This window comes from Austrofundulus limnaeus, unplaced genomic scaffold (assembly GCF_001266775.1).
Source record: "Austrofundulus limnaeus strain Quisiro unplaced genomic scaffold, Austrofundulus_limnaeus-1.0 Scaffold28, whole genome shotgun sequence".
Lineage (NCBI taxonomy): Eukaryota > Metazoa > Chordata > Actinopteri > Cyprinodontiformes > Rivulidae > Austrofundulus > Austrofundulus limnaeus.
Window position 1 is genome coordinate 439,475 of NW_013952430.1, and position 15,419 is coordinate 454,893.

Below are 15,419 nucleotides of genomic sequence, written 5' to 3' on the forward strand. Positions count from 1 at the left end.
GTGTGTGTGTGTGTGTGTGTGTGTGTGTGTGTGTGTGTGTGTGTGTGTGTGTGTGTGTGTCACATTGTGCACATTGGGCCTGCTGCAGAACAGATGTGCTGTTTTTCAGCACCATGCGCTCATGTGGCCTGTATTTGTTTGAGATGCACTGATGAGATTTTCTCTGATGAAATTCTGCAGGCGCCACATCTGAGGCAGAACTACAAAACCAACAGGACAACAGCCACATTCTATGAATGTTTAGTTATTATCATTTAAAAAAGAAAGTGACGGGTAAAAATTGATCATGACGTATTTTTTCTTATCCTATCAGTCAAAATGACGGACAGCAAAAAAGTCTAGCACAGCCTCTGCTCAGGAGAGTCCAAGGAGTAGTTTCACAGTGCTCAGTGAAGCAACACTAAACAGGCTGACCTACTGAAAGACAAAAAATCTGGGGGATATTTGGGTAAAGAGAAGGGCAGAAGTTTTGACTGATCACTTTGCGGTGAGTCAAATACAGTGATGTGTAATACCACTGGACAGAGCTGGTAAAGATAAATCAACAGTGCACTGAACTGGAACTGGTAAAGGTCTTTGTTTATCAGTTCTTGAACTCAAATGTAGGGTTGGGCAATGTTGGCAAAATAATTAATCACGATTTATTGTGGTATTTAGCCGATAACGATTAATTTGACGATTAATCTCCTGGAGTCCCTGGACACACTTATATCCTAGTCACATGACTAATTTAGTGGGAAAGATTGGCTCTTTGTAAAACTCTGTTCCAAATTGTGTCAAAATTACAGACTTCAGGCTTAAAATCTATTTTAAATTGTGTTGATGGATAAATAAATTACAGAACTTTTTTTTTAATGTTCGTTATATTTGAAGCGGAGAGGAGCACCGAGCATGCCTGGTGGCATTAATCATATTAATCGTCAAGTGCCAAAAAATAATTGATTAATGTTTTTCTGACGATCAATTGCACACGGTACGATTATGCCCAAACCTACTCAAATGTTTGCAAAAATGCCACAAGTCCTAAGGAGGACTGGGGTCATGGAATACAATTGGGCCAGACTTAAGTCCTCCATTGCAGATGTAGTGTTAGGAAGCTGTTACACTGCAAAAAATATCCACCTTACCAAGTTTTAAAATCTTATATCCAGCCAAAAAGTCTTTTTGATCTTGTTTTGAGACTGATTTACTAAACAAGAACTGATTGTGTAAGAATAATCATCTTGTTTTCTGAACGTGTAAGATTATTTGTCTTGTTAGTCTGAAAATTTGACTCAAATTAAGTCAAAAATTTCTGCCAATGGAGTAAGAACATTTCACTTGGTAAGATTCTTGAAATATTTGACTCTTAGACTCATTTTTTTCTTATTTCAAGAATCTTACCAAGTGAAATTTTCTTACTCCATTGGCAGAAATTTTTGACTTAATTTGAGTCAAATTTTCCTAACAAGACAAATAATCTTACACATTCTGAAAACAAGATTATTATTCTTACACAATCAGTTCTTATTTAGTAAATCAGTCCCAAAACAAGATCAAAAAGACTTTTTGGCTGATATAAGATTTTAAAACTTGGTAAGATGGACAGTTTTTGCTGTGTAGGTAGTTGACAGGAACCACAGGACCCATTGGTTTTTGTATCACAGAGGATAAAATTGACCAAATTGACCAAAAAAAAAAAAAACAAAACAAAAAAGACAACAACTTTAGCAAAGACAAAAACCACAATTTGGATGTTGGAGAAATTTCTGGAGGCCATGAACAAAGATTTTTGGTTGGCCTCAGAGACGGTCTGAAAACCATTTGGCACCTTAAAAAAATAAAAAGGCAGGGCCCATCCTAGGCTGTGCTTTTTGAAAGGAACTCCTGACCTGGACTGGGGACATGTTCAAGTGTTTGAAGGAACATTTTGAAGATGTCCTCACATCGACCACCATATCCAAAAAAAAAAAGGCAGAGTCTGATGAGTCAGGGGAAAAGCAAATTCATTATACTGAGATAGGGTTGGTGATGCAGTAAGAATCTTCTCGGTGGCAAGGTGCCAAAAGTGGACAAAATAAAAGCTCTGGACTCTGTGGGGCTGTTGTGGTTGGGCTTTGACAGGAACAACATCTGTGAACTGGCAAACTGGCTTCAATTCAAAAAAAAAGATGAGGGCACTGAGTGTGTTCCAGTAGGGGATCACTCTGCTCAGTCTCATTTGGAAAAGTTTACTCCAGATTTGTAGAAGGGAGGCTTCAACTCATTATCAAACCTTGGATAAAGAGGTGTGGATTTTGTCAAGGTCTTAGAAATCTTGGAGCTCACGAGAGTTAATCATCCAAACCACGTCCCTGTAGACCGGGAGGAAGCTTACAACTGTCTCTCTTAAGGGATTTTGTCTGGGGTACAGGAAGTCAGAACTTTACATAAATAAGAAACTTTCGAAGATTAATAAGCTGCATCAGTTTGTCGGCTAGCTAAACAACTCACCCAATTCTTGTTTTCCAAAAACAATTATTAAACCTGATCTAGGGCTGCCACGATTAATCGATTAATCGACAACTAATCGATTATTAAAATAATTGATGACTAATTTAATAATCGATTAATCATTTTTTTGTTGTTTACTTTGTTTTTCTCTCCAAACTGCTTTGACACCTTCCACTGCCACATCTGCCTTTCTGTCCTTGACACACATGCACAGTAGTGGTAACTGGGGTAGGCCGTGGACGTCACAAGACATTATACAGACAGGCTCTGGTATCATGGCTACCTGGCAACGGAGCTCAAAAGTGTGGGATCATTTTAAGAAAATGAAAGAGAAACCTGTGTAATATCTGCAGAGCAGAACTTGCCTTCTACAGCAATAATTTTTAGTTAGCATATAGCTAAAATCTAACGATGGTTATACAATAGCAGCTGCATTCTGATGTGATAAGCTGTATGTTTTATATTCAATTAACGTATGATCTGATTAGTCGACTAATCGAAAAAATAATCGGTGATTAATCGATTATAAAAATAATCGTTTGTGGCAGCCCTAACCTGATCTAACAATAAATAATTATATTATTTTCACTATTTCCTTAATTATTCTGCATAGCTACTGTAAGTTGTACCCCCTTGAACTTCAGGCTTCAAACAAAAAGATATAATTGTATTTTATTTTTTTTGTGAAGAATCAACAAGTGGGACACAATCATGAAGTTGAATGAAATTTATTGGATATTTTAAACTTTTTTAACAAATAAAAATCTGAAAAATTCAGCGTGCAAATTGTGCGATGCAATTGTGTCCCACTTGTTGTTGTTGTTTCTTCTCAAAAAAAAAACTTTATGCTTTTTACTTTCGCAAGGCACTGTATATCTGTTTATATGTGAACAGTTGTCTTTTCAGACAAGCATCTACAGTTCCAGAGAATGAAGCAACCTGTGCAAAAGTCTTTGCAAAATCTGAGGAAGCTAGAGTTTTTTATTTTTTTATTTTTTTGTCTAAATTGGACACGGAGAAGCAAGTTGGGCCTGTTTTTGTTTGTGCTGAATCCACAGTACACATCTTACCTGCCGCTGTCAGACCGCTTCCTGACAAGAGTCTGACACTCTGGGCTTTCCAGAATCCGAGGCTGCCTGGAGAATGGTGCATATGAGCAAAGGGACCAGCACAAAACAGAATCAACAAATAAATGAATGAATGGATGTGAGCTGGATGATGGAGGATAATTCAGTTTTGATTAGGAAAAGCCTGACTCTGTCAGGGGCTGAAAAAAAGTTTATGCTGTGAAAAAGAAGGCCTGCTGTGATGGAGTGTATGTTGGTGACAGGAATGAGATGCGCCACACACTCATGCGTCATCTGCATCTGAGCCTGTGTAGATGTGTGTTTGAGCACAAACGTGCGAGTGTACCTCTTCATACCGAAGGTGAATTAAAGTCTCTTGAGAGGAAAGTAGCATCCATATTCTCCGTTCATGGACATAAAGATGACAAGGATGATGAACGCACCAACCACACACACAAAAACAGTCTCACTCATAACGTGAATTATGAACATCACATCATCTCTGAGCACCAGGTCTTAGAGAAACGCAACACTTCGCAAAGAGAGAGAGAGCAGGCGAGAAAACAGAAGCTGCAGAATCGCAGAACAAAATGTGGACTGCAAGAAGTTAACGCAGCAGGGAGACACCGTGGCCAGTAGGGACTACTTTAAGAGGAAAGTGACACAAGCCTCACAAGGAAAGTCGTAAAAGGACAGGAAACTAAAACAACAACAATCACAACTAAAGTTAGCTGCTGCTAATCGAACCACAAACTGAAGAACACAACCATCACAGCCACTATGCTTTTATCAGAACAGAGCTGAGGATTTCACTGGACCTAGCCGCTCCAGAAGCATCAGAACTCAGCAAAAAAAAAAAAAAAAAAAAAAAGAGCAAATATCACAAAGAGCTTGACATCTGCCTGAACCTCATTAAGGCCTCTGGACCATAAAGATGAATGTTGGCTTTTACAGAATCTAATTACATTTACCATATTTTCCGGACTACAAGTTGCACTTTTTTCATAGTTTGGTCGGCCCTGCGACATATTCCAAAGCAACTTTTCTATGTTGTTTTTCTACTTCACGACACATTTTTTGACTGATGCATTTACAGTAATTCATACTGACTGACATAACCCAAGGAGTAAAAATTACATTCTGCAGCCGTGAGAGGGCATTCTAGGCTTGTGACAACTACGGTATATGTTGTTCCTGTAACCTATCGGTTAAAATAATGAGCAGCAGAAAGAAAATTTGGAGTAAATGAGAAAGTTCTGAAGGACTGGGGGAAACCAGAGGTTTTCTCTTCCAGAAGAAGGTGGACCTGGACCAGTCCCGGACCAGTTCTTCTGTTTGTCTGTGTCTCTTTCCTGTCCCTCAACCAGCCGGTCGAGGCAAATGGCCGCCTGTCCTGAGCCTGGTTCTGCTGGAGCTTTCTTCCTGATTAGCAGGGAGTTTTTCCTCTCCACCGTTTGCTCAGGATGGGAGACTGTGATGAAGTGATTCAACGCAGCCTGCTGGTTTCTTCTTTAGATTATTATTTTATGTACAGTGCCCTGAGACAACATATGTTGTGACTTGGCGCTATATAAATAAACTGAACTTAAACTGAACTTAAAGAAAATGAAGAATGCTAATCGTGTACTGTGGAATGGGATTGGCGAACCAACGGTAACTCACTTGTACAAATGCATTGGGCCCGGCTGTTTTTGTTTACATTGAGCAAAGCCGCCTCACTGTAGGTGCCGGCAGGGATCAAAATAATTCATATGTGCAAACCTTATTTTATCGTGTTTGCGACACAACAATAATGGACTCCACCAGACTAGAAGGAAAAGCAGATGGTAAGATAATAGCAGTAGCTACTGTTAGCTTGTTGTTGGTACCGTAGCTTGCTTTTTTGGTATCTTGCTGCAGATGTTGTTTAGTTTAACTTGTGTAAGAAACAAAAAATAAACAAAAAAACATTACCATTGTTGCAAACAATTCACCTAAAGTTACTCTCATCTGTGAGTGATCATCTGTCTATGGTTAATGTTATTTGGCATCCCAGGGGCTATGTGCTGTGTGTTATAAATGCCTCTTCTGGATTGATTAGTCAGGCGTAACTTACACTCCGACATGACTTATATGTTTTCCTCTTCATGACGCTTTTTTGACTAACGCAACTTATACTTCGAAAGCAACTTATAGTCTGGAAAATACAGTATTTTACAGGTCTCTCTTGCACTCAAGACTACCTGTGTTAATGAGATTATCAGTCTAAATAAAAGTAAATAAATAAAAATTCTGCTTCCAAAATGAAAAAAAAGGTAATTGTGAGAAAAAATGTTTTGTTCTCTCATTTTAGTTAAAAAAAGCAATTTGTTCTTTATTACAATGGTTTCACTTTTAAAGGCACAAGTCAAGCTCCAATAGTAAGCAGTTTCAGAGAGGAGAGGGGGGGTCCACAACAGGGTACCTGTCATCTTCAGGGGAAGCATGTTGGATTAGAATCCGGGGACTTGCCGGACGTCGTCGAGGCAGGGAATGGGACAAAGGCTTTCTATGTGTACACATACAAAAAAGGTCACCTATGTCACAGACTCAGTGGGAAAGGTCAGTAAAATGTTCATTTATTCAGACCCTTCAGAGGCAACAGGACAAGCACTAAACACAATACCAACTGACTGAGGGAAGTAATAAAATCACAAAAATGTCCATGTAATGCAAAGTTATTTTATCATCTAAAATATTTTTTCTACCCTGAAGGAAGCAACTTTGTGTGCTTTGATTAAGAAAAGATCTCAAATGTGTTGCTTTGCTGCCATAATGAACCTAAACTGAAAGCCTTGAAAGTTTCCACTATGAGGTAAATATTAGCACTAAGATGAGCATGAACAGGATGAATGATGGAGTGATCCACAGACTTTCAGTGCTCCTTTAAATAGAAGTGACAAGACAGAATCGAAAAAAATCCATGTTACTGTGGTACCTTGATGTTGTTGTAACTAGTTTTTGTTGGGATAACTAGGGTCTGCAGCTAGCTCAGTAAAAAGGACGTGTTGAAGGCTGTACAATAATCTTCATATTTATTCATAGTTGGTAGAGGATTTAAATAGTTAAAAATAAATGATGCAACTAGCTTGTATTTCATCGAATGCCACCTAGAAAATAAGGTATTGGAAACACAATTTGGTACATTATTTCTAAAGTCTAACAAGCTGAAACTACAAGTGCAGTTAACCGTACTTTTTATTTAAAATACTCTAAATCTTTGAACCTCAAAGGTAAGGTTAAGGGTAAGTGCAGGAGTTTCAAAGAGATTAGAAAGGTGCCAAATGGCAGTGGCGAACTGTCAGGGCATTCAAAGAACTCATTGAAGACCCAGAGTATACAATAAATAAATAACTGAATTTGAATATTTATTATTTTTTAAAGGGGCAATATCATGTAAACAGGGTTACAGAAACATACAGTGTTGTTTTGAGTCATGAAATTCTGTAATATCCCGAGGCAGTCATTTGGGAGAACAAAAATGGCTGGTTGGTCCTAGAACAGGGGTGGGCAATCCTGGTCATCGATGGCTGCAGCCCTGCATGTTTTACTTGTTTCTCTGCTCCAACACACCTGATTTGAACAAATGGGTGATTATCAGGCTTCCGCAAAAATTGCATGGGGTAACTGAGTGACTGAACCCGGTGAAACAGCACATGCATATCTGCTGAAATATCTTGTATCTATCTATCCTGCGGCCTCACTTCTGCACAAGATATTCTGTATCCATATCAGAATCTTCTTGACTATTGAGACAGAATAAAATAAATCATATTGGTAGTTTGTCCAGAAGGTTTTGTGGCTAAGTTACATGGCAGGCTAAGCTAATGTTGGTTCTTTGCCTTCAGCTCCACTGAAAAGGGCCGAAAGATTATGAACTTTGTATTTGGGTATACGTTTGGGTTTTGAGTGGCCTTTTTTTAAAACAAACTCCTTGGTTAGCAACTGGGAATCAGGGATCGGGGGGTAAGGTTAGGGGCTGGGGTGGTGGGGGGGTCTGCTGTAGTAGTAGTTAGAATGAGTGCTGATCTCATTGTCCCTTCCCCACTTTAAGATTCAGTACTGGTCTCTTCGTACCCATGCCTTTTAAACTTTCTACCCACCTGCTCCTTCTTGCACAGAAAGTATGAATATATGGAGTCACATTGGAACAAAGTGACTTGGAGCCCTTTACTACAATAGCCTGTTTTATTGAACTGTATTGTTCCTACACACACACCTGTTGAATTTTGAAGGACTGTGCTAATTTTGTTACACATGTTGCTATTCATGGGTCTTGATTGGGTTTCCTTTACTTTTGCATCTGACATAAACACGAGGTTGCAGTTGATCCGTTTTGGTGTAATTGTGGTAAAGAACACCTATAGGGTCAAGGATTGTACTTTCAGCTTCCTACTTATAAGACTGCCTTTGAAACGCAACATATTTTATATATTTACTGTACATGTTTAATGTGTGTGTGAGGTTTGGTAGGGTAAAGAAGGCCTAGTCGTGATGGGCACACCTCGCCACTGCCAAATGGTGGTGTGGAATAGGTGATGAGGGGGGAAAGTCACTCAAAAATAGATGCAGTTTGGGTGGAAATCATTCAGGAAAGAAATCCCTACAAAGACAGAGCAGTGTGGACTGAAACCTATAGGAGGACTACAGGAGGAAGGGTGGCAGCAGAGGCTGGTACCTTTCAGTCTCTGGTGAGGGGGCATGATTGTCTGGAGTCAGACAGTTGGTGCTAGCACTCCTAACCCTGTCCAGAGAGGGCTGCAGATCACTAGATGCACCACATCACAACATGCCATCCAATGGAGGAGGAGGAGGAAGAGGAGGAGAGGACGAGGAGACAACAGGAACAACACAAAGAGAAACAATGGACAAACAGAAAAAAGGTTTTTAAATAAAAAAATTATTTGACATTCCATAAATCTTAATGCAAATCTGAAACTTAAACCACTAGGATGGGAGTATGTGTTAAAGTGTGATGATCGTCATGAGGATGAATTTAGGCGTCTGTCTGAACTCTTAATGCCAGGGATTGATCCTTTTTAAACTAAGACTGGTCTAAGATTCATTGATTTATATTGAGTCTTAAATACATTTTACATACACATATTTATGCTTGAGATGTTTAGAATACCTTTATAATCAGTTTATTATATTGTTATAGAAATATGATGTGTTTCTGTGCCTCACACTGAAACAACACAATCAGACACGTAATGTTTCTACATCAGAGTTTGGAGGACTTCCTTATTTGTGAACTGGGTCATCCGGATAAGAGAGGTCATAATCACTACTTTAATGATGTCATTTCCTACTCAGTTCTGAAAAATATTGTTAAAAGCGACTGTATTGCGAAAGAACATGACCAATCTCCAGTGACTCGATGTCCAGAGTATTTTGGACCTGTGCTGGAAGAGTTGTGGTGGTCCTTGCATGTGCAGTTGAATGCTGGAGTCTGGCTTTGGGCCGGTCTCCTGTGTCTGATTCTGGCTCGTACTTTGAACACAAACAGATTTCTTTCACTGCTCAGTGTCCAATCATCAAATATTCCTTCAGTTACATGCTGGTTTGCTAAAATGTCATTTTGGGTCATGCAGGAAGTTTAGGGAAGTTATTAATCTGATTTTTTAATAATGTTAGCTATTTAAATTGCATTATCAAATAATGACTAAAACAAAAAAAATACATATTTTACGAAAATCAAGATTTTATTTCTGCCTCTCTTTCTTTTTTGTTTGTTTGTTATTTACAAACATGTTGGCCTGACTATAAAATGAAACGAACTAAAATGCTAAAAACAAAAAATAAAACAGCTTGATCCTGTGAGAGGTTCTGGGTAGCTGGTGTCTGCAAAGATAAATTACTATGGTAAGTGCAAAAACGGCAGCTGGTAGGTACGAGGAGTGAGTTTGACTTGGCCAAAGTAACAACTGTCCAGATGCCATCTGTTTAGTAAATGTAGCTGGCTGCTAAAGTTTCTGCAGTGTTGAAGACATAAGGAAGAATCATCTCATAACATAGTTTTTTTACAGTTCTGTCATTAGGTTGTAACAAGACAGGTTCCACAGAAATGTTTTGTTGAAGGTATTAATTTCAATGCTGTTGTTATAACCTGGATAGTAAATGTACTCCTCAACCCTAATTTAATTGTTTTTACACTAAAGGAAAAAATTCCATTGTTTGTGATCATCTATCTTTGTGTGTACCAAGTACCAAAGTCCCACCTCACCAGTGAACCTTTGACTGTAGTGTGACATGAGCTTCATGTTGCCCCCACCATCTTTATTCGCTTACCAGAGCTCAACTTTTGACATGCAAAAGCATGGATCTATGGTCACAAACAGAGCATGCAAAATATTCTGCTGGGAGATACTTACGTGAAAGTAAGACAGCAAAAGTTGCAGGCTCAAGTTTCTCCACCTAACGTGTGTATGTGTTGTTTTCTGAGTGTCTTTAACAGATCAATGGTTTTACTATGGTTGCGAAAAGGTCATACCGTCACAACAGAATGTCAAAAGGTCTCAGTATGCTCCAAATTGTGGGACAACTAGGTTTTATTTTAGTGTCCTCTTGTGACATTACCTTTTTAACCTCTTCAATTTCATCAAGTTTGCATAAAGAAAAACACAAAGAATGCAACACTGTTGACAGGAATCAAAAAAGGAGAATTTGTGTAGATCCTTGAACTCCCAAAACAATAAATAAATAAAGATCTTTATATCATTCTTTCTACCTTTTATTGCAACCATGGGCATAATTCTGGTTTAACTAAAGCAGTGATGCGTGTGCTACACCAGAACACGTGAATGTATAAGAAGATAGTTATGAGAGCTGATGATACAAACTTAAGCAAAGGATAACTTCAGCAACTACAACACCCTGCTCTGAGGCCAAAATGTGCCTTTAATCCTGAATAAACTTAGCACAATAAGGACATTGTGTTTAGTAGATTATTTATTTTGTTGTGACAATGCTTCTTGGCAATAAATCTTATACCGTTGGAAAGTTTCTTAATTTCCCTGTTAAATTATGTCACATTTGTAAGGAACATGCATTTGTGGGATGAGCAGTAGAGCTGATTATGGGGTTTGTGCACATGAAAAACCTGCCAAATCTCGTCTACCAAACAGTTTATTTTGCTGTTGCTATGGATGCTTGTTTTGAGCTTCTGGCTCCTCCAGGTGCTGCCAATCAGGTGTCTCATTTAAGAAGTATTACCAAGAAGTATTGTTACAAGAAAGAAATAATCTACCAAACAGAAATTTCTTTATGTTTTGTGCTAAATATACAAAAAGAGGCAAAGCTTTTAGGTTTTAATGCATCTACAGCCATCCATTGATTTACCATAATTGACAAAACAGTATGAGAAAATTGACACACATCCCAATCAAGTTCCTAAGTTCCAGATGTTTTTTTAGGGAGATCCCTCTGCTAAAACAGCTGTTTTACCAAGACCTCAAGGATATTTAGTGTTGCAGTCTTTTTTTCAAATTATCTGCAGCTTTTAAAATGATTAACATCAACACAATTGGTTTGAGTTGCACCCAACAACCATATGCTGTATTATATAGTGTTCCCAGGGATGTGGGGCTTTAATTTCTACCTAATCTCCCATATGCAATCATAGATTACATTTTTTACATACAATAACTATATGGAGCTAAATGTATTAGACCTAAAAATATATATTTGAGACATTTTTGTAATAAAGGCAAAGTGCCATTCATTTACATTAAAACTTGTACTGGGACCAACTATTGGGATGTTGGTCTCCTTTCAGCTATAATTTCCAGGATCCGGTATTTCACAGTATAAACTGTTGATGGTTGTATCCAACTAGATGACATAGCATGTGTGAACATCTAAGTTCATTTCCTCTGTATGGTTTCCCACAGGGCTTATTCTTCGGACCCATTATCTTGGCAGCACACACCATCTTCTTGGACCAGGTCAAGCACTCGCATGGCTTCTTATGTCACTGCTACATGTATTACCAAACACACTGCACACAAAAACCCAGTGAAGTCAAACAGAATCTCAACTTGTCTTTTAAGGACTTCAAGACGCTGAAATACAAACATGATTCTGTTAATCCAGCTAATCAACAAACAACAAACAGTTAATACAGCTGTTCATCTCTGCCAACAAGAACACAACATACAGTGACACAAACTGAGGCTTTATAAATTATATCCCTGATAAAATTTACAAGAATCCTGCCATCTTTTTTCCCTCACCATTTCACAGCTGTCTTTATTGGGCACTTTATATGATTTTATGATTTAAAAATCATAAAATTAGATTTTGTTACCTAGTGCTTCGCACTTAGCCTCTGAATCTCCAAACATGTATCATTAAAAAGATGTTCAACAAAAAATGGATGCATGACTCCATTACCGATAGACGTTCACAGGCCACTGACCAAACAACACGTTCTCACTCACAACTCGTCACATATTGATGCTTGGTCAGGTACCGTCTGCGTCCAGTTTTGATGCATCGGGTACCCCCCTCATGTCAGTTATTGATGCCAGCGGCTTTTCAGGGTTCGAGCCACATAGGGGTCTTTGGGTTGGGGTCTGTGGTTAATATTATGGATCAGGATTAATGGTTAATTTTAGGTACTGAGGTCAGGGATAGGTTGTCTAGGGCTAATAGAAGTTCAATTTAGGTCTGGGACGGTTAGTTGTCGTGCATTTCCTCATCTTTTCAAAAATATGACAACACACTCATTTTCCTCTGTCTCATCTAGTCAAAAACGGATGCAAGGTGGTTACCCAACTTGTCAAAACTGGACGCAGACGGTACCTGACCAAGCATCAAATGTGACAAGTTGGGAGTGAGACTGGGTTGGACCAAATCAAATTCAAATCTTTGTCACTAGAAGCTGAGTTAGAACCCAGCTCTCTAAACTTAGGATTGTACAACTCTGAAACTCTACATTTCTTTCTAAATCATCTTCTGGTCTTAGCATCCATAAACAACCCAGTCACCATCTAGATTGCTTTATGTTTGTGGCTCTATAAATGATCTAAAGTTACCAGCTAGATAAGTAACTTCACTTCATTAATGCAGGTAAAACATTGGACTGTAATAGAAATATCTCCCAATTTCACTTTTGCTTATTTAGGTCATACTTAAAGACCTACCTGTTGGTCTCTTTGTGGATATTATTTACCAAAAGCAGTGTCTTTAGAGGCAGAGTGTACCTGCATGTAATACATCTTCTACTGTGAGCACACATGCAGCAAACACAAGTGAGAAAAGGAAGGAAAGATTCTAAAAGCAATACAACATAAAGACAGATCTTACAAAACAGAACGAGAGGCACCTTATCCAGTGATTTTATTTACTAGTAGCTCATCTGAAGCAGAACTTGTTGTTTTGTTTGATTTCATTTTTATGTTAAAACACTAACTGTATGATAACTTAGAGCAGGGGTGTGAAAAACAGTTACGGCTTATTTTCTGTCAATATTTCTTGAAAAAAAATGTTATACAACAAATTATTCCTATAGAAATACTGATTACCTTTTTCAGGTTATTTATTATGTAGCATTTAGAACTTACATTACCTAACGAATAAAGAAAAGCATTTTTTGTCATTCATTTATTTTGCTTTACTCTCTACCGTTTTTTTATTTTATTTATTATTTCATAAATTTACATTTTATCGCAATAAAGCAAATAAGGCAAATAAAAAACAATTAAAAATTAAGTATGTGACTTCTAAATAAGAAGACAATACAAAAAAAGATAATTAAAGTTGATAGTCTGTTGTTTGTTTTACACCAAAATCAAAGATTATTGAAAAATTCAAATTGAATTTTCTTTGTTTCTTTCATAAGAAGAATTCATTAAATCCAACAGCATAATGAGAAACTATAAAATGATTTTACATTTTAAAGCGTTACCTTTAAATGCTGGGAAAAAAGTTAACAAGTGTCAGATTTGGCCCGCGGGTCTTAAGTTTGACACATGTGATATAATGGGAATTTTTCTGTGTTATACTGATTCTTTACGTGTGTCCATGGATAGATCAAATCACTGGGTAAGCGTGTACAGGGTAAACACACAGAACAGAGCTAATGACAAAAAATACAAACTACACAGCTGGGTTTATTCTTATAGTTCTCCTTTAAATTACACTCATCTATCAATCACATCTGTGTGCACATCAGTCAGAGTTTAAACTTTTATCAGCTTCTACTGAAACACACAGATGTGTTTTGAAGAGAGTGACTTACCTCTCTGACCGTGTGCTCAAACCTAATACCCATGTGCATAAGAGTATGTGTGATACTGTCCTTGTGAAAAAATTTAATTGTTACAGCTTAAAATGAATAGGATGCAGAAACAGAGAAAAAGTATGACAATGACAAAACTGGTGTACGATCACTGGTCTGATTTATATCAAGTGTTATTTCAGTCAAGTTGTCGGAGAACCTCGATCTAAACACAATCCTGTAGTGTCCTCTAGTGGAGCTGAAGCAGAAGTGCTGCTGAACGGCCATGGGGTTCAATCATCTTATATTTATTCTGCACAAAATCTAACCTTTAACAATAAAACCTACTGTATTTATGTGTACAATGCAATAAATTTAATCTCCAAAAATCATCTATAAAGTGTGTGTGTGTGTGGGGGGGGGGGGGTTCATATTATACATGGGAGTCAATTTAGACCAACTTTTTGCTAATGTACTACCACAATAAGTTTTAATACTTTCTCATAACTGAAATGTTGTGTGGCGGGGGATAAATCATCATAATGTCTCCCTCCCTCCAGCTTTATGTCGTCCATAGTGAAGCATACAAACAACATTAGTTGTTTTTGTCACACCAATGTGGGCAGAGGAAAAAAAATCTATTTTTTTTTTTTTTTGGTAACAGCGGTGATGAAAAGAAGACGTGCACATTTGTGCGCTCACGAGTACATCTTGCTAATTTAACAACCAACCTCTGTTCTGAGAGCAGATTAGTTTCATTTTTTACCTTTGCTCTGCAGCCACAAACACTTCCACGGGTGTGTGTCCCCAAATAATCTGTTTCCCAACCAGAGGTGTGTGTGAAATTTGCGGTAGCATTATACATGTGGATTAGATTATTTTATGCCTTTTTAATGACAAAATAATGGGAGGTCACATTAAAGTCCAAGTGAATAAATACCATAATTTACTTTTACAGAAATTCTAGAGCTTGTTTTTCTATTTTGTCACTCTTTAAACTGTTTTTTTCTTTTCCCTAAAGGTAAAACAAGGATGCAACTGGACTAAAGACATGAAAATAAAGCTCATCTGATACCAGAGTGTAAACACGTCACAAGTTACCAGTTTACCTGGTGTGTAGACACTCAGCACTTTTGCCTCGCATTGATTGGTGGAGCATGATGACCTCACTGTGGTTACCATGGAGATGGATGACACATAGGGAAATCGACAACAGTCAAAACAGCAGAAGAGCAGAGGGAGAAGGGAGTAAATAGGAACGAGGAGTATGCAAACTTCTGAAAAAAAACACTTTTTCAGAAACTCCAGACGTGTTTCATACAACGTTTTCAGCATCAGTGTTCAGCTGTAGCCCCTAAATACTTTTAATATGCAATAATAAACAAAGCAATTGAAAAACAGAGCTAAAAATTAATCAAATAACACATAAAAACTGTAAAAACTTGAAAATTTATAATACACTCAACAATACTTCAAAGACATTTTCTGCAGCACAAAACTCGGCCTCATAACATAAAACCACAAAAGTGATAAACTTTATAGTCAAACTCACATGAGAGCCCATTGGATTCAATTCATCTGAGTACACACACACACACACACACACACACACACACACACACACACACACACACACACAC

General features: G+C 37.8%; 1 protein-coding gene across 1 annotated transcript in view; it reads right to left on the bottom strand.

Annotated features, from left to right (window-relative positions):
• The window catches only part of LOC106515312 (regulating synaptic membrane exocytosis protein 1), a gene marked incomplete at its 5' end in the record, with an annotated part of 131,292 nt that overhangs the window by 22,927 nt on the left and 92,946 nt on the right, over positions 1 to 15,419 (bottom strand). The window contains 4 exon segments of the mRNA XM_014005028.1: positions 3,543 to 3,608; positions 5,983 to 6,066; positions 8,236 to 8,325; positions 14,889 to 14,948. Of these exon segments, the coding sequence (XP_013860482.1) occupies positions 3,543 to 3,608; positions 5,983 to 6,066; positions 8,236 to 8,325; positions 14,889 to 14,948 (300 nt within the window).